This window comes from Macrobrachium rosenbergii, chromosome 9 (assembly GCF_040412425.1).
Source record: "Macrobrachium rosenbergii isolate ZJJX-2024 chromosome 9, ASM4041242v1, whole genome shotgun sequence".
Taxonomy (NCBI): domain Eukaryota; kingdom Metazoa; phylum Arthropoda; class Malacostraca; order Decapoda; family Palaemonidae; genus Macrobrachium; species Macrobrachium rosenbergii.
Window position 1 is genome coordinate 42,261,074 of NC_089749.1, and position 25,065 is coordinate 42,286,138.

The 25,065-nt window shown below is 38.5% G+C and overlaps 1 protein-coding gene across 9 annotated transcripts in view; it reads right to left on the reverse strand.

Annotated features, from left to right (window-relative positions):
• Positions 1 to 25,065, reverse strand: part of LOC136841729 (glutamine and serine-rich protein 1-like) — a 132,013-nt gene that overhangs the window by 85,611 nt on the left and 21,337 nt on the right. For all 9 annotated transcript variants that reach the window (XM_067108979.1, XM_067108972.1, XM_067108978.1 and 6 more), the window contains 3 exons: positions 22,672 to 23,094; positions 21,336 to 21,496; positions 11,443 to 11,530 (listed from right to left, as the gene is read on the reverse strand). In XM_067108979.1, the coding sequence (XP_066965080.1) occupies positions 11,443 to 11,530; positions 21,336 to 21,496; positions 22,672 to 23,094 (672 nt within the window). The remainder of the gene's footprint in view (positions 1 to 11,442; positions 11,531 to 21,335; positions 21,497 to 22,671; positions 23,095 to 25,065) is intronic.

Here is a 25,065-nt window from a genome sequence, read left to right on the forward strand (position 1 = left end):
GATGATGATATAACATGATAATAACAGATAGTTTTCTTACACATATTAGGAAATAAAATACCAGTTTCATTACCATTACCTTTATCTTAAATCTTAAATACTGCTTATGGCAAAAAAAGGGTAGATAGTTGCCTTCGACATAAAGTTTTCTGTTTAAAGTGTGACAGGTGTTGTTTACTAGCATACTGAGCGCTTACACTTACGTGGTATCTACAAGATTAGGTGAAGAAGGGTATGTAGTTACCCTTGAACACCCTTAAGTTTTTACTTGCCCTTACCCAGATTTTGCCATACCCAACGGGCTCTTAGCTCTATTAATCCGGATAATAGAAGGATTACTGTATTCTGATTTTTATTTATATCAATCAAGTGAGTGTTCAAAAGATTTTTGTGGTCTGTATATTTAAAGCATACAGAAATTCAATCAAATTTTTTAAAACCGTGCTCAAATAGTTGGCGAGCAGAAAGAAGGGGTGATAACAGAGCTTACAGGAAAGCAGGCTGAAAACGGGTTATTGTAGGGGTGGTAGACAGGGGAAAGAGTTTAGGGGAGGAGGCTAGGGGCACATGTTGGGAGGGGTACACAGGAATTTGACTTCTGGAGAGCTTTCACAACTGCTAATGGCTTGAAGGCACTACATCACTGGACACGTCACTTTTAACTGCCTGAGACATATAATGTCATCAGCACAACAGTGCATGGTAAATGGGTGGGTAGGCAAACACTTGTGTTTCTCCTAAACTTTCATGCTCTTGGCAGAAACACAAATAGTACATTCATGGTGTTTTTTTGCTTTTGAATGGCTAAGTATGCTTCATGATAACAAAGTTCCTTCTCTAACTGGTCACACTCAAACAGCATCAATACACTTTGTAGCAAAGTGCTCTTCTCTCTTTTGTCCTAGTATGTGTCAGTTCTCTGTATTCATGCTTTGAACAGTTGTTGTGATTGTGGGGTGATGATTTCCCCTTAACACATTGCTTTTGTTGCAGTGCCTGCAGCATCAGGTGCTGTGTATTTTCAGTAAATCCCAAACCACACTCTTAAGTGGACTAGGAAGGTGCAGACCCTTCAAATAAAAATAAAGCTGTAAATCATCGGGAGGATCAAGGCTGGTCACCTATTCGCGGATTTTTGTGGAACTTATCACTGAATTATTTGCAAAAAATTTGGTAATTTGCAGATTTTTTCATCAAGATATATTCAATAATTACTGTATTTTCATGTTTTTGTGACTAATCACATTTTTTTAAATAAAAAGTTATTTACTAATTTTCAAACATTAATATTAATGTAAACACAGCAAACCAATATATTGTATTCTTTTTTTAGTGCATATTACATATTAAGGTATTGTATACAGTACTTAATTTCCCAGTGTTTCTTCATGTACTGTACAAAGAAAACAGGACTGTTCAATACTGTATGAGAGAAAATGGATATACCTGAAAAAAGGGGTAACTTGAATGTTTTCACACTGCTGCAAGCCATACATTTTTAGGGGGAATGCTGTAAGATAACTTAAAAATGACATTAAAGTGTTTTAGATGATAGTTTAAGGTATATTCTGCGTAAGGTGATAGTTTAAAGTATACATTTGGTGTGTGAACTATTAAAATAAGCCGTTATAAATTTTTTTTAGAGAGAGGTCTGTTTCCTGAACTATCTAAGTAGACAGTTATAAGCATTTTTAGAGGGGGATGTCAAGTATTTGAGGATTTTAGCTATTTGCGGGTGTTTGTGGTCCCTATACCCCATGAATACCGGGGGTTGACTGTAAGTATATAGTGTATGCATATCATGTTACATATATGGGAAAAAAGGTAGTTACGGTTTACACTCCATTTTTCAGTTTAAAGGGTGTCAGTTGTTTTTCTTGGGCATATTTAGTACATGTTAATTGGTCCTGACAAGTTGGTGGGGAGGTATGGGTATGATGTTGGCATTTTACACCAACAGGTGGTTCTTGTCGAGGCAGGAACAATCTGTCACTGCCTCTCTGAACCTGCTGATGTGTAATCTGAAAGGAAGACACATGCTGCTACAGTATCTATCAGCATGCCCAGATACTTTACCCTCTGCTTGGGCATGAGATCTGACTTCTCAAAGTTGATCATCGCTCCAAAACTAGAGAAGACGATCTCTGTCCTGATTAACTGTGGCTATAAGCTCATCAGGGCCAGCCAGTCGCCCAGGTACCTCAATAGATGTAACATGTGCGAATGGGCCCAAGCTGAGATCTGTGTGAACATGTGACTGAACACTTGTGGAGCAGCTGAGAGCCCAAAACAAAGTTTCCTGTACTGGAACACCATCTGCTGGAGGGTAAAATGAAGGTACTTGCGTGAGGACCAATGGATGGGTATTTGAAAATACACATCCTTCAAGTCCATCAAAAACACGAAGTCGCCCTCTCTGATGGAATAGAGTACTGTACACACCGTTTCTATCTTGAACTGGGTCTGGAAAATGAACCAGTTCAGGGGAACGAGGTCGATGACCTGTCTCCTGCCACCTGTCACCTTCTCTACTAGGAGGAGACAACAGTAAAACCATGGATATCGATCCTTCATGACTTCCACAGCGCCTCTCTTGAGCATCGCATTCACCTCTTCCCAAAGGGTGAGGTCCTTCTGTAAACTGGGAACATAAGTCTGGAAGGGATTGAGGGTGAGGGGTAGCGGAGACGCTAAGGATAGTAGATACCCTACCTGAGGGACATCTGCCACCAAGGTCTCTGCTCCATATCCCTGCCTTGTTGCCCAATGGCCCAACAGGCATCCACCCCCACCATCGGCAGCAAGTGGGGAGGAACACCACCCCTAATGTCCTCCACCCTTCTTCTTATTCTTGCCCCTTTCCAAGCAAGGGAAGGGTCTGCAAGGGATGCTTCTGCGCACCCTTTGCTATCACAGCAGAAGTTGTCTGGGTACCTCTTTGAAGGTCCGAGGAAGTCTGGGACTTCCTCTGACCTGATGAGGAAGGGCCTGACCTGAAGGTTAGGCTGCAATGCCATGCAAAGACCCAGACATCTTGGTCACTGCCTGGTGAGCAAGGTTGTTGTCGTTCCCGATGCATAACCTGTCTACCACGGTCTCCATCTCTCCTCTATCAAAATGGGAGGTGGAACCCATTACTAGTCCGTTCCAGATTGCCAGTGCTGACTCAGACTAGAAGAACCTAAAGATTTCTGACAATGCAGCACCTCTCCTCTTCAGGACTAGGTTTGCCCACAGTTCTGCCATCTGGTGGGATAGGTAGGTGACGGTCCCACCTCCTGACAACATCAGTCTCCTAAATGCAGCCTTCTTCAGTCGTCCAGGAACACAATGAAGAGAACACAATCTTGATCAGCAACAATTACTAGAGATCTATCCGCTTGCAAGAGGGAGACTTCCTCCGCATGGAGTCGCTCCAGTAACAGACCAGGACAGACAAATCAGGTCCAGGTCAACCTGTTTGGTCAGCAGTGGCCTCTCCAGGGGAATGTAGTATTTCCTCTGGTAAGCTAGAGGCAGAGGAAGCATCTTGCTAGAGCAGCTAGACTGAAGAGAATTCTCCTGGCCAGAAACCAGAGAATTCACTTGGTCCAAGACCCCAATCAGCAAGCTTTGAACATGGCAAGCCCATCAAGAAACTGGGTTCCTTCTGGGGTTTCCAAAAAGACTTGGGGTGTCTGAATCCTGGGACGTAGGACCCTTTGGTCCTTCTAGGTCCTGGTCTTCCTGAGTCGCTCCATCCGCAGGAGAGGGGTGCATGCTAGACGCCCCCGGCGATCCCTCAACCACTCGAATGTACTTCCTGTCTGGTCCGAGGACCGACTCAGGAACGAACACTTCCATGGACAGGCTGGGATGGGACTGAGAATGGTCCTGGTACCAAGCCCTAGACCCATCCAGCTCCTGGCTCCCAGAAACCCCCAGAAGGTGGAGGGGACAAGTGAAGGGTCGCGTGCACCCTTGACCAGCCTCTTGATGACTGAAGTCCCAGCAGGTGAGTGAGGCCGTGGGCAGTCGTCAACCTGCTGTGACGATGTCTGCACAGGGCGAGGAGAGTGGCGGCCCTCACGTGAATGTGTGTGTGTGTTATGGGTTTCTAAACACACACCCCCGCCACATGCTCCAGCCTTGTTAGAAGCTGGAGCTTCTACAGGAGAAGAAGACTGAGCAGAGGACCTCTTCTTGCCTTGCCGATGTGACCAAGCCAGTCAGGCCAGACCACCATCCTGGGACCCCTGTGCCACTCACTTTGAAGAGTAGGAAAGGGATGAGAGAACACCTGCACGCTCTCTGTTCACCTTTCTCTGGGCTGTGCTGGCAGCCAGGAACTGGGTCTGTAGACCGGGGACCCTTACTGGCCTGGATAGGCGAGCTACCAGGCAGCAATTGCTCCTGCACACTCGGCAGCGGGAATGGAAGTAATCACAGCACCACTAGTGAGAAACTCGGTAGCCCTTCTGTGGGAGAAAGCTGGCCACTGGAAGCTCTACATTACTTCCGGTAGTCAGGTGAGGCAACCTTCATCTTCCTCTGCTCACTAGCTTTGGAAGAAGGAGAAAAGGCAGCAACAGCACTAGACAATGGAGACAAGACAATGACTTCCCTCATACAAACGATGCCAAACTGCCAGAAAAACTGAGCTGGTCGTTCCTCCCCCTCTTCCCCTGGGCAGCTCTGTACTGATGTAGCAGTAGGAGTCTGCAAAGGGAAAACTGCTCCCTTAGGAATGGTAACAGCAGGTGAAAGTTTGGCTGGGGGCAAGAATGAACCAGAGAAACTTCGGTGTCACCAAGCACAGTATTGCACTCCGATGACACCGGAGAAACTTTCTTCTCTCTCTTCTTCATCCCGGCATGCTTCACCCACTGCTCAGAAGGCCAGACCTGGCACTCTGCACAAGGGCTTGATTGATTAGTTATGCCAACGACACGACATACACAATAAACGAGGATCTGCCACCATAGAGGAGAGGAACCATTTACAGGGCCTGTCTTTCCAGTGGGCAGTGCTGAAGGGCTTGCAGTTTCCTATCAAAAGGTGGCTTTGGTGACTGAGGGGTTTGCACACCTTATTATATCAAAACACAACATCATCAAAAAGCAAGCAACAGAAAAAAAAAGTATGAAATTTTTTGGATTTACATTTCTAAAAGGCTTTTAGAGCACTTCTATTCAGTGAAAATTACTAATTTCTATGATGGCTAATCTTTAATAAATTTTAATAGGAGATCCTACTGTACTGAATTCTGGTACCAAAACAGGAGCATTGTCATGCAAGGAAAATTGGTAAGATTTGCTGAGTAATATGGTTGCAAATTCTACAAATGATAAGATCTGAACCCTTCAATGTATGTTGCATAGTATGAACTTTTATACTGCATGTTCTGTATCATATTCTGGGGTATTTGTCTAGTTTTTTATAAATATTTAAAATCTACACAAGTTTGTGAATCATGCATAGTCTGATGAAGAAATCTTACCACTGTTGACTCTAATGGGAAATGTGTAAATCTTTTTTATAAATATCTTTGATCAAAAGGTTTTTTCCTGGTGAATCACTTGCTTATATTTTTTTTACTATACATTGTTACAGTCATGAATTTAGAGGTGGTTCACAATTTTCAACTTGGACAAAGGAGTTTGGGGAAGATTTAAAAGCCCAGTGGATATTCTGATTCCCTCGTTACCCTCTTAATTTATTTCCAACCTAAAGTTTCATCAAACAACTGCTGCATTCTTTCTATGGAGAACTGGAAACCTACTGACAAGGCCTTTTTGTCTAGTTTTACAATAGCGTAATTGATCAGACATTTGGCACAACTTACGTTTGATGCTCTATAGTACGTCCTCAACTCACAGCAGGGGATCAGTTCCCATGCTGTAAGTCAATTTTTCTCTGTTATCGGCACTTTAATGGTGCTTATGGCGTCATAACTTGATGTTACAGCAAGTCACAGCGCTGTAAGGGCCGTTAACAGCGCTGTAAGAGCCATTAACAGCGCTGTAAGAGCCGTTAACAGCGCTGTAAAACGCTGTTAAGGCACTGAAAAAGCACCGTAAGATTGAATCGCCGTAAGTTGAGGATGCAGATCATCAAAACAAATATTACTTTTACTTCTAACTGGTAGTGTACTACTAATGCCATTTGCTGGCAATGTAAAGAAAGAGCTAGGAAAACTTCCCTATGGAACTCTGTTTTGAAACTGGAAAGTCTTGGAAAATATAAATTTTCATGAAAAAATTATCTGGATACTTACCTACTGTTAAAGATAGTTTACACCTTCATGCCAGTCAGATGCTGTCAGCATTCAATAAAGAACACTTTGCTGCCCAGAAGGATACTCTAGTTCACCTGTTCTCCACCAGGTGGGTCTCAGATATTTTAGTCCTTGTCAGAATTCTTCTTGACAACTCACTCAGATGTGGGGATGGTGGGTGTGTTGTACTTTAACAGTAGGTAAGTAACCAGATAGTATAAATTTTCATAAAATTTGCTGTTTGATACTTACAGGCTGTACATCTTTGTGCCACCAGATTTTGTTGGCATTAAAAAACAAAAATATTGCTTGGCTGGCCTGGATGACTGTCTAGCTCACCTGTTTTCCATCAGGTATGTTTTGAATGTTTTAGTTCTCGTCAGAATTCTTCTTGACAGCCCATTAAGTTGTGAGGAGGCTTAGCGGGTTCTACTTTAACAGTAGGTAGGTATTCATATAATTATGGAAATTTACATTTTTGGGATGAATCTTACCTATTACTAAAGGTGGCTGATTCCCACATTGAAAGGATGGTGGGTTACAGTAGCTAAACAAGAATCTGCTCTGCCATCTAAACTAAAGATTTCATACATAAAGCCCAAAACACTCAAACTTGATCTGATATCCTTCTTGGATTGTACTGCCACCAAAAGTTGGATCCCCCACGGGGGTAAGGCCCTCTGGTACACGACTAAGTAAGAGCAGCCATACAGAGAAAGCTGCATAAGATAGGCAGTTATAAGCATTTTTAGAGGGGGTGTTAACTATTTGCAAGGGGCTGTAGTACACATACAGGGTGGTTTACTGTAGTTCTTACGCAGCTATGAGAGCGGTGCCCCAAATTTCAATTTCTGGATTTTTAGGGATTTTGGAACTGAAGTTTGCTCCGCAAATGCACAAGCAAGAGTTTATTTCCAAGAAAAACATTCAGTGAATTTCAAAAATATATAGGCTACAAAAAAACATTAATTTTCATATATACTCGTGCATCTTCTGATCTCGTGTATCATTATCATTTTGCCATTAAAATTTTGTCTAAATCATGATTTCATCATATACATAGTGTATAGTGCGAGGTGTATTTACAGTAGATTACACTTAGCTAGGCTATCTATGCCCGTCTCGGTTTTGGTCTATACCACTGATAATGCATATTTCCTGAGTTAGCTTTTAACTAATAAATAGGCCTAGAAGCAATAGTTCATAGGTTAAATGTGAATCTTCATACATTAAATCAGGCTTACCAACACTGTGACTTGTCTAAGAATTCATCACTATTTCTTAAAATTAACAACCACTTACTTCACATCTTCACTTCATTTGCTTCAAATTTTTACCTCTTACTCTATAACTTATACTGAATAAACACAAGTTTTGTTGTAGTCTTCTTGGAGATGTAAGCACTAGTTTTAGAGAGAAAAAAAAAAAAAAAAAAAAAAAAAAAAAAAAGTTTTCAGGAAGCAGTAAAAGAAAAATATTTTTGGACATTCAAGAATCTTGAAACAATCAGGAATTCTTGATCAAGTTATCCCCATATTGCTATAACCCGTTTTCTCTATGCCATTTCCGCTAAAGAGAATAGGATGTGTTAGTGGGTGACAATTATTTTTGAATAAATTTTTTTTTACACTTTTACATGCTTTTTTTTACAATCTGTTGTTCACAGTGCCTTACAAGTAATGAACAAAATTGTCCATGAACCAATCTAAACAATTTTTTTTTTTAGCAGTAACATTTCAAGATAAGTTTATTTACGCACATAACATTCCAGAACAATGTACAGTACAGTAAAACCCCCGCATTCGCGTTCTCACGATTCGCAGGTTTCTCTGTGGAACATATCTACCCATTATTCGCAGAAAATTCGCCTATTCGAGGTATTTTTCACTTAGAAATATTCACTAATCACTGTATTTTCATATAATTTTCATGAATAAATGCACTTTTTGTGATAAAACTATTAAAATACTCAGGTGTAAGCATTTTTAGAGGGTTTTTCTTGTGTTTAAACTATCAAAATGGGCAGTTCTAAGTGTTTTTAGAGAGGTTTTAAGTATTCGCAGATTTTACCTAGCATCCCCCGCAAATACGGGGGTTTCACTGTATAACTTACTTGACCCTATCCTGAATTATTCATACAGATATTTTCTACAAGTAATTTTTTTACAATTTGTGGTTCACAGTGTCATACAAGCGATGAACATTGTCAATAAACCAATCTAAAAAAATATTTTTCTTTTTAGCATTATCGCTTCAGGATATGTTGATTTAGAGATAAAACTGTTGAAAACTGTTAATAACTAAAATTTGACAATTTCCCCAAATTTGGCAGTCAGTGCATCCCTTAAGCCAGAGGTTCTCAATCTTTTTTTCGTGATGGCACCCTAACTAATGTAATCATTACCATGGCGCCCCTTCTTCACCAACCCACCATATCTCATAAATTAACTTCTTATTTAATGAATAAAATTATGACCCATACTCAAACCAAAATCAGCACACCGTACATGCAGAAATATACTGTGCAAACAAAGAGCATATCAGAAGAATTAGATAAACATAACTAGAGTAGACACACTGATAATAATTATATGAAGACTTCTGCAAACTTTTTTTTCTACAAATGTTCATTGAAATGATCTAGCCAAGACAAAATTCATGTCAATCTTGTGGCACCCCTAGGCACTGTCTGTGGCACCCCGTTTGAGAATCACTGCCTTAAGCTAACCTTTAAATCAAATTACAGTAACTTTAAATCCTCGCGGTTCTGGAACCTAACCTAGCGTAAGTTTGAGGTACTGCAGTACATAAGGGGAAAAGTAAAGCCATCACCGGAGCCAGCAGTACAAATTGGAAGGAAAGCAAAGGGAATAAAAATAATGATTGGACATTGTTTTTAATTTTCTGTGTTACTCTTGATGTTCACACAATAATACCTCTCATCAGAACAATAATACCTCTCATCAGAACCTAAAAACAGGGTAAAATTTCCCTTGTCTTTGAAACTAACCCCCCTTACCACCACTGATTTTAATGGGGAAATAATGATCTACTTACAAGATTTCTATTTACACATTGTTTTAAGGAACGTATCCCCCCATGTATATGGAGACATCTGTACTTTCCAAAATGCTGCTAGAACAGTACTAGTTAAGAGGCACTTGATAATGCAGCCAAAACCAAAATAGAAACGCAGGAAATAGAGGAAGACTAAAAGCCACCAGCAGCAGAAGCTAAAACAATGCAGGTGGAGGCAGATTACAATGAGAAAAAAAGGGGTGAAGGAACAGGAAGAGACTTAAGGTATTGACACAACAAACAGACTCAACAACAGACTAAACAATATATATCTTTAATAATATTCAAGATATTAAACAAAAAACCAAAGTCTTAACTCTAAAATGATTGTTATTCTCTCTTAAAATTAGGAGCTACGGTTCAGATAACCTCACCACCATTAAAAACTGACAAAAGCAACATCAACAACTGGAATGACACCTACACTTCCATAACGATATTTTGGAAAGCAAGCTAAACGCTTAAACAATCGGGACAGGCAAGATGGTGTTGGGTGACACAGAACAACCTTACCCCAAGAATCAACCTAGTTTCCTGGCAGCAAATTGTTCCAACTCTCGCAGGGTAGTCCTAAGCTCAGCCTTTAGACAGATGTGGCCACTGACATTGTTCTTCTTGAAGGGGACCCCCCCCAAAAAAACACAAAGAAGCATTGGGGGAATGCTGATTGGTTACTCAAAACCAGATTTGGGTCAACCTTTTACAGTTTCTAGAGTAAGACTAACATCCTGTCTAATTTAAATATCCACTTTTCCAGAACAGGTCTAAGTACAGTATACGAGGAGATATGAGAGAGGGGACAGAGGGTAATTAAGATATGCAGGAGCACGCAATGAAGTAGAAGGGAAATTAAAAAGAACATCCATGCCTAATTAATTGCTTCCTAAAGATGACTCCCTCCTCTACCTATATAATGGAATTATAAATTTGTCCGATAACTCATTACACACTTCACACCTACTTGTCATCCCTACAACCAACACAAACTGTATCTAATAGAATACATTCCACCTCTAGTTCTACACAGAATACAATCAATGTAGAAAATATTCCTGCAACACCTGAGTGAACAAAACAGTCACAACATGTGAAAAAGCAGGCCAGCACCAGCTAGTGAACCACAATCAACTACTAGCCCTACGACTAAGAGAATTCTGATGAGAACTAAAACAATTAAGGCATACCTGGTAGATAACAGGTGAACTATACTGTCATCCAGGTTAGCCAAGCAATCTTCTTTGTATCTTGAATGCCAACTGCATGTGCCATGGCAAAGATGTAGCTATCTTTAACAATAGGCAAGATTCATCCCAATTAATGAAACTGCAGGATAATGGAATGTTGTCTGAGAATGTGGTGGAGGGTCTTTGTCTTTCAGAATATTTATCAAGATGGTGCACCCAGAGGGTAATTTGCCTGGCTTAAGGCTAGTTTTGAATAATGAGTTTGCAATGAACAAATAAAATTTGTTTTAATAGCATATAAAACTCAGACTATCATGCCAATTGTAATAAGTTGTAATACTATGAATTATACAGATATACAGTAACAATATTTTGAAATGTCAAGCAAAAATTGATGCTACTGACAGCTAAATAATTTGGTAGTACTTAGGTGATTAATATAAGCATTACCAATAGCACTACTGTAAGTTTTAAATTATACAAAAACATTCAGTGTACAAATTTATACAGAAACATTCAGCATCTGCAAATTTATACAGAAACATTCAACATGTACAAATTTATACAGAAACATTCAGCATTTACATGTTTATACAGAAACATTCAGCATGTACAAAAATATACATAAAAATACAGTGTATATACGTATCTTATCATTTATAATAATCTGAATACTGGTAAATAACAATCTTCAAAGTACCTAAAGGTACAGAGTGTTGTGAAGATCTGGTAAAAATTGGCACAACACATTTGCCCATGAGCCTTATATATGATAAATAAAGGTCCTAACTCTAACTAATGAACATTTTTCCTAGTTCTGCGATCCTATTAATAAAGAAAATTATCAACTTCAACATCACATCCCAGTGTCCTAAAATGTTCCTTCTTTCAAAATATAATATAACACAAGGTATGAATTTTTACCTCTCACGCGTCCCATGCCTCGTCCTCGGCCTCGCCCTCTACGGGGCTTGTTGAAGGTGTCATCGTCACTCCCACCAGTGGTATTTTGCTGAAAAACAAATTTATGATTAGTGCCACAAACATCCACCAAGTGTGCAAAATGTAAATTTTCATAATAAAATTGGTTATAGACTGTTAAAGGTAGTTATTTCTTCAAGCCCGCATTCGAAACAGAAGACAGCTTGGCTGACCCATATGACTGTCTAATTCACCTAGTCTCCACCAGGTGTGTCTTGAATGCCTTGGTTCTCATCAGAAAATAAGATTTGAGCTACAAGCCAGCAAGCCTGGGTGATGTCACCTACCAATGCACCCACAACTACCAGCACCAAGCTACCTGAGCCAAAAGCCAAGGGGCCAAAAGAAACTTGGAATTTTCTTGATTCTTAAAATTTTTTTACTACCTTTCTTACTATTAAAAAAGGTGGAAAAGGGTATAAGTAACTAGGATGGACCAGTCCTGGTGAAAAGTGTTCACTGCCCAAGCCTGAGGGTCCTGAAAGGGAGAGCAGTAACCTATAATTTTTGTTTATTGCCATCAGAAACAATTCTATGTTTGATGAACCCCACAGTTTCCCACAGCAAATGCCAGACTTGAGAAGAATCTGACCCATCCTCCTTGGAAGGTATGCAAGCACACTGTTCTTCCTTTAAATAAACTGGGGAATAAGCACTGTGTTCCTCGCTTCCATTCACAGAGTTCAAGATTGTTGGTATGCAACTCTTTTTCTCTTGATGACCACACTCCCAACATTTCGATATCTCCCAGAAAAACTCCCCAAATTTTTGTTGACACATCTGAAATAAGGTGAAGTCTGAGTTCCTGATCTCCAGAGATAAACCTGACAGGAGTCTTCAATGGTCTGCCAACCATTCTAATGTTTCCCAAAGACTTAATGGTACAAAAAGTAGAGATGAGTCTGACAGGGAATTCCTGTCCCAAGCCTCTTTTAAGTGAAATCATAATGACCTCATCCTGAGCCTCACCAACCTAATAACTTCTCCACAGAGGCCATGTGCCCCAAAGCGACAGCTATTGCTTTGCTGGAAGTCATTTTATGGACTGAAATCCTTCAAGAAGAGACAAGAAGTCATCCAAGCATCTCCCCGAAGGAAATGCCTGAAAACTGCAAGTCTATCCTCATACCCCAGATAGGGGATAGAAGAACAGAGATGACCTCTTATGACAGATAAGAATGTCCAAAGACTGGGCCCCCAGAACCCCTTCATAAGAGTTGACTGTAACTAGCCAGTTGTCTTGGTAAAGAATCCTGATTCCCCTATGAAGACACAAACCCCCTATGGGGAATAAAACCCTCATGAATACTTACGGTGCTGTACTTCAGCTGAAGTCAAGTGCCCTAAGCAGACTGACTTTCCCTGCACACACAAAGTGAATGAACTTGCATGACTGAGGATGTATTGGTATATGGAATACACATCCTAGATGTCTAGCAAAACCATCCAGTTGCTCCACAGAACTCCTGCTAGAACTATGCTGGATGTTTTCAAGGAAAAGGACAGATAGATGAATGAGCTTGTTCAGGTTTGACACGTCCAACTGGGCACCAACCTCCAAATGCTTTTGCAACTATAAACAGTCAGTTTTAGAACCCTGGGGAAATTACCAGCACCTGTTGTATCACTTCATTCTCCAGCAAAGAAATGACTTCCTTCTGTAATAATGAAAACTTCTCCCGATGGTCAAGATAAGCTGGAAAGACTATCGGAGATGACAACAGCAGTGGAGGAACCAGAAAAAGAATGATGTGGCCTTCCCAGAGTAACTCCACCAGCCAGGTTCTATCCCTAAGGCAGGCAGCCTCCTACTGGAACCTGAAGGCTGAAAACTTCATTTTCCCTACTAATGTGTAGCCTTAATCTTCCCATATCCTAAAGTGAATCCACGAAAGGGCTTCAAGTCAAAAGAAAGAGGGACAAGTCAATTAAATGGCTGGCCAGAAGCAGACTGCTTGAAAATAAAATTACAATAATTAGCGAATATTTTAGATATTATGCGCACTATTATGCCCATCCTGGAATGAGCTCAACAGGTACAGTAGTACAGTATAAGTACACTGTAAATAATTTCTATCATAAAAATCTGTATTTAGTCAGGAACACACAATGAAAAAATACAGTACAGGCAGTCCCCGGTTATCGGCGATCCGATTTTACAGGGCTTGTCTAACGCCGAAAATTGCAAAAATTGGCAATTTTCTTAGCCAATTGCCACTTACCAGCGCCAATAATTGAGTATGGTGCTGATACATACCTAATAGTGGTGCCAATAACCGAAAATTGCCGATTTTCAGTTATCGGTGATTTTCGGTTATCGTCACGCCGTCAGAACGGAACCCCGCTGATCTGATAACCGGGAACTGCCTCTAATTAGTGAATAAATACAGTAAACCCCCGTATTCGCGGGGATGCGTACCACATCCTCCCACCCGCTAATAGCTAAAATCCGCGAATACTTAAAACCCCTCTAAAAACACTTAGAACTGCCTATTTTGAGAGTTTAAACATAAGAAAAACCCTCTAAAAATGCTTATACCTGAGTATTTTAATAGTTTTATCAAAAAAAGTGCATTTAGTTGTGAAAATATGAATATACTGTAATTAATGAATATTTCTCAGTGGAAAATACCGCGAATCGGCGAATTTTCCGCGAATAATGGGTAAATACATTCCACAGAGAAATCCGCGAATAAGTGAGTCCACGAATTGTGAGAAGGCGAATATGGGGGGGTTCACTGTAGTGTTGCTCTATATATATAAAAAAAAAGCAAATTAGTGATAATTTTAGAGATACAGTCCATAGAAAAAATTCGAGAATTAGTGAAAGTTCCCGCGGAAAAGTGAAAAATATGTTCCACAAAAATTCGCAACAATATGAAGCACAGAAAAGTGAAGCGTGATAAAGCAGGGTAGCACTGTAAACCTCATTTACTCTAAATAGTGACTTAAGATCAAACTTTCTGCCTCAGCATTCAACAAAAGAACTTTGCTGGTCTCAAGCACACATCTCTTCAACGGATCGAACGATGCAAAGAATTCCAAGTCTTGCACAGAAGAAAGTTTCAGCGCTGGTTAGGCACCAGTATCATATGAGGTGGCCATACATACCCTCATAAAGAAAGAAAGCAAGTGCTCATATCCTTAAAAGAGGCCTTGTGCACGAGAATTCAAGATATGTCTTCAAAACATGCCTTAACAGGAAGAGAGAGCCTACACATCTTAGAAGGATTTGACCTGAACAGCAATGCTTGACATAAAACAGACCTAATCTTTAAGGAATGCCTCTCCTCTACCAAATGAGGACAAAGAGAAGCACACTGCTCCAACAGTCACCTAAACACAGACAGTGACTCCTCTGCATCAATCTCCTCTTCCACCAGAGTAGGAGTCTGGACTCCTAGAACAAAACCACTGGCATCATGGGAAGGGTCACCAAAAGAAGCACACATCCTTGCACCTCCCCTGAGGTGTTACGAGGCAGCTTAGCGAATGATGACATCAAGTCACTAGTTGCAGCATGCAACCAGAAAGGTAGTTAGGAGGGTGGACAGAGTGCCAGAAATACCTGACACAAATGCCTCGCAAACTAAATACCACTATTAGAAAGCAAACAATAATGTTAAAATGGTACCTAGTTTAGATAGCACTGAAGCCCCTTAAAAAAATTGCTTAAGTCAAATGCAGATTTAGTGGTGGCAGAAGGAAAAGGGACACTGACAGTTGAAGAGGCAGACAATACATGTCGAAGTAGTAAATTCCAAAGAAAAAGGGGAATGATAGAAATAACACAAGACTGAGATATAGAAATAGAAGAGATAGGCTCAACAACTGATTCAATTAGCATTAGAATTACAGCAACTTACCAGTGAGGTCTAAACCTTGAAATTATACTCTACTCCTAAGCTACCTAGTAGTTGTATGAGCACCAACCTTGTTATTGTTTAAATCAAACAACGGTGATTTAGAAATTTGTTGTGAAGGCTTGAGCTTACTGAAACAACCTTTTGGCAATCGCATCCAACACTTAAAAAGTACAACAAATGATGAGGAAGACGTTGGAAGGCACAGATTAACTTTGCCCTGAGAACCAACCAATTTCACTGGCAGTGAACTCTCCCAACTGTTGCAGACCTGTCCTTAAGCTCAGGCTACTGGTGGGTGAGGGCACCAACACATTTTTTCTAATATGAATTCTGTCAAAACCTTTAATGCACTCTAAAATGGAGTTTCTCAACTGGTGTGCCAAGGCACACTAGTATTCCCTGTACGGTTCCAGGGTGAGCCCCAAGTATTTTTTGTAATGAAAGACTTATCTTACAGCAGGCCTCACACTATCAAACATGTACAGTATATCCAGCATGGTATAGGATCATACAATTAAACAATTTAAGAATGTTTTACTAGATTGGAAGGATTGACTAACAGTCTGATATTTTTTGTCCATCTACAATACTCTCTCTCTCTCTCTCTCTCTCTCAACTTGGAATTGAAGTCACTGTGATTAATCAGTATGGAGGAAAAAGAATAAGGATAATAGCAGGTGACCTAGAAATTCCATATTAAACAGTCCACGATTCTTAAGGATCAAGAATGCATACGTGAAGCTGTTTAAAGACTTGCTTCAATGAACTTTACTGTAATTATGAAGCAAAGGCAAGGGCCAATCCGTGAAATGAAACGGTTATCAATGTGGATAGAAGACCAGATTAAAAAATAAACATCACTAAGCCTTATTACCATTCAGGCAAAGGCTAGAAGTCTGTTTCAGACCCGTAAGGAACGTGCAGGTGATGACTTTCATCAAGAATTCATCAAGTACTGGATTGTTCAAAAGGTTCAAAAGAAGATTCAGTTTGCATAATGTTCAGATAACAAGAAAGGCAGTGAGAAATTTCATCGATAGTTTTGATGAATTCATAAAAGAGAAAGAATAAAATATTACAGTTCCCATGCAAAAACTACCAGTTTATTACCATTCTCAGAATAAATAAGAATATAGTAATGCAAAATTGTAAACATCACACACATGTGCTCCACGTGATTAGCAAACATCGTAAAACGTTTTGTAACATTATGATGAAAAATGGAAAATGGCTGAGATCAAACTAGAGATCAGTAATATTAAAGTACTTTCCAATACTGTACAGAATTTCTATGGTCATTTTATTTTGGGCACAGTTACCACTGGCTTACATCAAAGCATGTGAAACTTAGATGTAAACGTGGGGCAAGTTACAAAACACTCTACATGAATTGGAAAATTAATTAGTTAAATGAAATATATCATTAGTGATAAAATATTCTCCTGTGTAATTTAAATATATAAGATACCCTGTTAAAACTAAAAGAAAAGGCTAAATTGCATGTTTTTGCATAGGATGAAATATCACATGTAGGCTAGATGTAAACAAGGGATAAGTTTACATATGCGAGAGTTAGGTTACGTATGCAAGGTTTCCATGATATTACAAGACGAAATGGGAAATCATTGATTACAATGAAATAGTAGATTAATAATATCCTATTAATACATTTCTTAAAAACAATAAACTAAGAGTCTAGTCTACAGCACAATATAAGTGACGCAATACTCGCTGGTATATTTCGTAGTAAGGGAACGCAACAATGTAAAGAGGTAAATTTGCTAAATCCTTAGTAAAACAAATGAATACAATCATTATCGTCAATAATTATAATTATGTTACTCTACAAAAATCTACTCACGGTGATAAAACCGTGGTGGGCTGTAGGTAAAAGGAGTTAGACTATATGGTAGCTTAAATATACCTGTCGACTGAATTGCAAACTGATTTACATTAAAATCAACTTCCAACATGCATGCAAGAACCTAAACTGAAGCTTACCTGTATTAAACAAATCTGTATTTTTGAAAGGATACAGATACCAAACACATAGCTCGAATGTCTGATATTTTACACCAGATGCTGGTTCCTAAACCTTAAGAAGGAATGGGTAATCCTTTCCCTTTACCCATTCTCAAGGGATTTAAATCAGTCATTTTGAGCCTCTCTTGTGAACCATTGTTCCAAGATTTTATCTCATTGTTAAAATTAACACTAAGAATTAATCTTCTTTACCAGTGCTAAACTAAGTTAAATGGGGCACCCAAGAAAGGGAATATTCTTAAGCTGACAGGTCAAAATGGGTTTATGATTGGTGGCAATGACCTGCTCTTTTTATTGTACTTAAAATACAAAGGCATCTGCAATTGTGGCCAATTACTCAATCAGTGGATGCCAGATGCTGCTACAATACTTTTTAAAGCTCTCGTTCAGTAAAACTTGGTGAATTACAGTAAAACCAAAAATTGACTACCCATAAAATTAACACATTTTCAAACAAGAAGCACACAAGTGATGAACTTTATTCTCATGGTGAAACTAATTCAAGCGCAATAAAGTATTCAGCCATGAAAAGAAGATTAGGCCTAATCGAAAATACGACAAAACTTATTAAGTTAGGGTTTCACTTGGACTGGGTATGAAAGTCAGCCTCTTTCACTGTGTTTGGTTTGTGGATGCAGAATGTCAATGGAGTCGATGCTTCCTAGTAGGTTAAGTAAACATTTCAAAACGTCACATCGCAGTCCCCAAGGAAAAGATCTAAGTTATTTTAAAAGACTACTTGAGCAACAAAGAAAGCAGTTGCTATCAAAAGTACAGTAACATTACCTGAAAAACCTCAATTGCTTCTTATGAAGTATAGGAAATAACTGCCTCAAAAACGACATCTCATACTATTGCTGAATCCATTATTTTACCCACATGCAAAAAGATGTTTGACTTTGTTAGGAGATAATGCAGAAAAAGAAGTAAGCAAAATTTTACTATCAAATGATACTGTTCACAGATGTATTTTGGAAATGTCTAATGATGTGAAGAAAATCTGTGCAGTCATAAGCTTCAGAATTCATTCTTGGCAATTCAAACTGATGAATCAATGGACATAACCAACAAAGAGCAACTATTGGCATTTATATGCTTCATTCAAGATGAAATAGTAAATCCATTTCTTTGTTGCAAAGAACTGACTACCACTACTAAAGGTGAAGGCATTTTTCATGTTTTGAATAACTATTATGAGAAATGGAATTTATCCTAGAACTCATGTGTCACGATTTGTACTCATGGAGCTCCATCAATGATAGGTCTTATACCGTTTGTAAAACGACAAAATCCAAACATTATAAAAACTCACTGCTTCTTGCACAGAGAAGTCCTAATGGCAAAAATGCTCGGCACTAAATTGGAAGAAGTTTTTTACCAAGCTGCAGTAATGATAAATTTCATTAAAACTAGACCAGTACAAGGTCACATGCTTAGACTACTTTGTGAAAATATGGATTCGCAACACAAGCGCTAACTTTTGCATAGAGAAGCAAGGTGGTTGCCAAGAGGTAAGGTACTCTGTTGTGTACCTAAACATCGACAAGAACTACCTGCACTTTTTGAGAAAGAAAATAAAAGTAACTTTTGCAAACTTCCTGAATGAGAATTGCGGATCTCAAAATTGGAATACTTGACTGAAATGTTCCAACACTTGAATACTCTGAACATATCTGTGCAAAAGGTTGACTGATTGATTGATAAATTTTAGACGTACATGCCAAGCACTGGGGCAACTAAGGCCATTCAGGGCTGAGACAGAAATTGACAGTGAAAAGTTTCATAGGCGTAACAGGAGGAAAACCTCGCAGTTGCATCATGAATAAATTGTTAGGAGAGGGTGGAAAGTAAGATGGAAGAAAGAGAATATGAATGGAGGTACAGTGAAAGGAATGAAAGAGGTTGCAGCTAGGGGCCGAAGGGACGCTGCAAAGAACCTTAAGTAATGCCTGCATTGCACTGAATGAGGTGCACTGACGGTACTACCCCACTATGGGGAAATTGTGCAAAAGGGAAATGAAAATCTCCTCTCATCGACTGACAAAATAAAAGCATTCCAGAAAAAGTTAATGATCTGGAAAAGGAAAGCAAGTTCAGGTTGTTTGGCAATGTTCCCTTTGGTTAGAAGAGGATATGTAAATTATTTAATCCCTCTAATAGTGGATCACTGAACAACTATGGAAAGTAACGAGTTATCATTTTCCATCCATAAACAGTGTGCAATATGATTGGATTCGCAGCCCTGTTACTGAAGTTTCAAATGATGATTGGCTTATCGTTACCAGGAGAAGAGCTGGCCACCATATCTACTGATTGTGGCTTACCAATCAAAACATGAAAACATGCCCATTCATCAATTTTGGATTTCCATCAAAGAAATCCTTCAATAGCTTGTAAACCACTTAATGTTCTACAGCAGTTTTCTGCATCATACCTCTATACCTCTGTGAATTAGGATTTTCTACACTTACCAACAAAAAATGAAAAATAAATCAAGTATTAGATGCATTGATGAGGAAATGAAAGTATGTGTATCACATATAAGGCCTAATATTAAAAAAACTGCTAAAGCACATCAAGCACAGGCTTCACACAGGTATACTTGAATATAAAATATATTGTAATGTCTTAAAAATAAATGTTTATTTCAAGAACTTCTTTTTCACATGCCTATTTTGCAATTTTATGGCTAATTTTATTTTACTGAAATCCAAAATGTGCCCCAGTTTTAATTACTCTACAAGTGCACCCTGAAGAAAAAAAAAAGTCGAGAAACACTGCTCTAGAATAAGGATTACATCCTACTCTAATTTCTCTATGTGCTTTTCCTAAACCGAAAGGGGAGCAGAAGGTGAAGCTAAAGATGGCTGCTCAAGTCTGGGTTGAGGATGAGAAGAGGGGAGAGTCAGAAGAAGAGACACATTTGAAGGAGAAGGCAACCAGAAAAGGAGAAATACCATGCTTATGTCTTGATATAACCAATCATTTCCTTAATCTGTCTAATTCCCTCATCTTCTTGTTTTTAAAGAATTTAAGCAAAAAACCCTTCAACCACTCCCTACACTCTTCACATCTACGTGCAAGATTGCACTCCTGACCTACAATAAGTACAAAATGTGTTTTTCTTCCTCAAAAGAAAATATTCTGCTTACACAAAAATAATTCCTACAAAATCTAATGCTCTATTTTTCTCTTGCCATAGAAGAAATCCTAACAAAATGCCAAATTCACAATAACAAGATATAGCAACAGCCAAACCAGTGAATGCACAAACCAACGAATGGCAGGGCAGCAAAAAGAATTCTGACGAAAACTAAATTCAAGACACGAGACAGTCATCCAAGCGATCATTTTTTATGTCCAGTACCGACCCACGACTACTTGCACAAAAATATAGCTATATTTAACAGTTTAACAGTGGGGATCTCACTCTCTCTCAACTGGAGTGAAGAGAGGAGAACAAACACTGGTAATGAGTACTCAGTTAAAATGTATTTTGGCATATTAAAAACAAGTAGTCATCAATGAGATCATTTTCACCCCTGCAAGGTGCAGCCATTCATAAAAAATTTCCTCTTTGTCTTCTCACATAAAGCTATTTATTTCCCTCATTATCTTCCCCTCACACATGTACAAATCTGAAAAAATCATACATAACACAGCTGGGGCTAATGGAGCAAGCGAAAAAAACCTGTAGTACTATCTACAATTTTCCATTAAGAACTGGTTTCTCTTATAGGGCAACAGATGAATAACCCTTCAAACTGAGAAGGAAGACTCAAAGCTGCCACACCCATAGAACAGAAAGATCCAACCAAGAATTGTTCTCTCCATATTGAGTTTGTAATTTTGGATTAGGCTTTGGCTCATTCATGCTTAATACTAAAATACCATTTACACATTAATTGTCTTAAGCTGAACACTCACGCGTTTATTCAGAGGATTAAAATCAGGGTCATCATCTGAATCAGACAAATTGTAATCTGGATCTGAGTCTCCCAAACCATCTGACTCCTCTATGTCAAAGTTACCGTAATGCTGAATATAGCGAGCTGCTCGTCGTGGCGTTTCTCGGGCAGGAACACTCTCTGAAAGGAAACAACTGATCATTAAGGTCCTAGAAACTCTTGGCAATGACAAATTGAAAGTTTTAGCAAACTATCAGTGGAAAATATTTCCGGAGTACATTTCTCATTCAAGAACAAAGCTACTGGGCCATTCCTAGAATCTGGATACAAGAGACATGTCTATTCTCTTTTCAAAGAACAATTGCATAACAAAGTACTGTATTATACTCCCAACAACCTCAGCTCTTCTTTCTTTTTTGTATACTGTAAAGCTGTCAATACAAATGCTACCGAGACATAAAATGAATACAGTGCATGAACATAAAATATAAGCTAAGTGAAGCATATCTAGAATTAATCCATTCTGATATATTGTTGACAAACTGTAATGAATCAAGCAGTTTGTACTTGGGAGAGTAAGTTCTCACTGCACAGGAATTTCATGTCATAAATGAAAACTTTAAAGCGTCACAACATAATACAAATTTATTAAATATATAGTCATGATGGTATTCACAAGAAGTTTGTCATCTGGTAACCCTGTGACTACCATTATCAACAATGTTAAAACCTGGATTTCAAGATGAAAACTACTAAAAAAGAAATGGGGTTTAATCCTGACACAACAGACAATAGAAATAAAGAATCTATTAGTATACTGTGCTCCTCTAACCACCAGAAGAATAGAATTCCTACACCTACTTAGATAAGAATTATGAGAATGGCAGGAGGGGAGTTGATATCTGAGACAGCAAAATCGCATGGAGGTACATAAGTGGCGTAATCTTACAAAGACCCTTGTGTTGCATGGCACTGGAAGTGATGGTGCTGATGATTATTATTAACATATGCTTGCTCTCATGAAAATTACAAAATATGCAAACCTCCATATCAGTGGGGACTCTTAAATGGTATAATAAAAGACCACTAAAAAGGTTTCAACATTGATCAAGTGCAGAGAGAATATAACCTACAAACTTTTTAAATTACTGATGATGACAACAATCGGGCCTAAGATTCAGCCAAAATTCACCTCTCTCAAACAGTGGCCCAGAATGGACATATTCTTTTCCAAACCATACATCAAATGATAAAGGGAGTTCCAACCTTTTGCTCAAATCATTTATTTTTTTTCCAATTCCAACCTTTTGCTCAAAACAATTATTTTTTTTCTAAATTTTTGACTCCAAACTTACCATTTCCACTACCAGCATTGTCTGGTGATCCTTTCCCTGCAGTGACTGAACTTCTACGCCTCCCTCTCCTGGCAACATTCCTTCGACCGGCAGCCACATCATCACTATTATTAGTGGCTTCTGAACTGTTGGTATTTTCAGTATCAGGAATTAGGGGCCTCTCAACATTATCAGAAATTACTGTTGCCTCACACGAGTCAGTGGCATCTGCTATATTATCAGACGGCGTATGGTCTGTGGGAGGTACCTCTTCCTCTGGCGGATCCAATTCTTTGTGGTCTGTGGGTGGAACCTCACCCTCTGGGGGATCAAGGTCAGCACCAGTTGAAGAGATCTCAGCTTCCCCTGCCTCAGAAGCATCTTCCCTTGAGATCTTTATAGGGTCATCATCTTCAGCAGAAGCCATTTGTGTTGCCGGTTCTCCTGAAACCAAAAAGAAACAAGAGATTAGCTATCCTGAAGGTGTATAAAAATAGCATCCCTCCATACATAAAATTAAGCCAATTGTTTATAAAACTTCAACAAAACAGCATGTTTTAGCTCCAAGTCTCTGCCTAAAAAACCACTCACAATTTTAAAATAATATACCATATTAGACAAACTTTGACAAATCACCTTGGTTGAGGCTACTGCACCAACATTTCTGCAAATTTCTCAAGATATGAAATTTACAACATAAACAAATTTGTCCTTACAAATATACCAGAACTTCTATTAATGCACAATTGAGAACGTATAGGACTTGCGAAAAGTTTAAGGGACTTTTCACATGGGAATGGGATTAGTCAGTTTCATCTTTCTAAATTCTGAAGTGACTTGAGCAGACAGCTCTATGAAACAGTTTTGCAATACACCTACACTGGAAACTTTTTCCTTTTCAACAAAGTCTAACTATAAAATAAGCTCAAGAGTCCCAACAGGTTGCTCATGGGAGCTCTATAGAATTACCTTACATCAAGAATAAACTTATCATTTCTGATTTGATGTTTTCAACTGCACGAAATCCAGTATACATTATTTTGTCCTGCATATCAAACTTAGATATCCACATCATTTGATAAAAAGCTAAAAACACAAGTAAATACTCTATTATATTAAAATGAAATCTAACACGGAGAGGCACCACAGTCAACAAATGAAATACAGAAGAGGTTTGTGATCACTTAAAAACCAAAATTTTTTGTTGAGGGAAGTACTCTATCCATTTGCAAAAATCAAACAGTACAGCCTTATCTATAATAATGATTTTAATAAAACTTGTTTTGCTTCCTGCATCCAATTACACTACATTGACTGTTACATCATATCATATATTATACATATAAATGTTGGAATCATATACCATTTGCATTTGGTTATTTTACATTCTCAAAATCTCAGCCACTATCGACATCCTCACAGCCATTAGTAGCTGCTGGATGAAACATAATTCGGAGATATGCTTTTCTTGTAAATTAACAAAGTTGGGTTTAAAAATGCAAATTAATTGATTAATAAAAGCAATTACTTTTAAAATACAGGTGTTTTTCCCTAGTTATGGATGTCGCTTTCGCATATTCCAAAACATACTGTAGCCTGCACATTATACATTTTATTCAGCTGCAACTATAACCTGCAGCTTAAATTTAGGGGTATTCTTTCTTACGACCTTCACCGTGAAAAAGATGAATAAAAATATATTTTAATTTTACTTATGGAAGTCATTATTAAGAATCAATTAGTTTAAATAAGTTGACAACCTTTAACACAACTCTTAATAAACGTGATACGGCAAATGACTTTGGCTAACATCAGTTCATATGTGTCAGTACTTTGTTATTATTTACACTGAACAGTACTAGTGTTTTGCATGATACTGTTTTGCATGAAACATTAGACAAGACACAAGTTTGATAAGCCTAGTTGAATGTAAGACGATTTGCATTAGCCTAAAGAACTTTAGCTTCTAGGCCTATTACTAAAGTTAAAAAGAACTTAGATGTGCTGTAATATGAATTATCAACAGAATCTGTCAAAACTGGGGCAGGCACAGGAGGCCTAGCCTACTATAATCTATCAAAATGAAACTTGCACACTGAGCATAGCTAACTATGAGATTCAGAGCCTTTGCCCTGATGTTTTTCCGGAATATCTTGTTTTCTGTGAATTTGACAAAGATATTACTTAGCCATAGTATACTTTACATCCCTACCTAATTTTTGGCAGCATTCCTTATTACTTATATTAGAAAAAAGTATATTCATAAGAGTAAAATAAAGCAGCAGCCAGTGGCGGAACACTCTAATGTATGGGTTCAAAGTTATATGTGACGTAAACATATGACGTCCCGACTCCTCCCACAAGGTGATGACGACAAACAGTTGTCTCTGAAATTCTGAATGAATATTCACATCT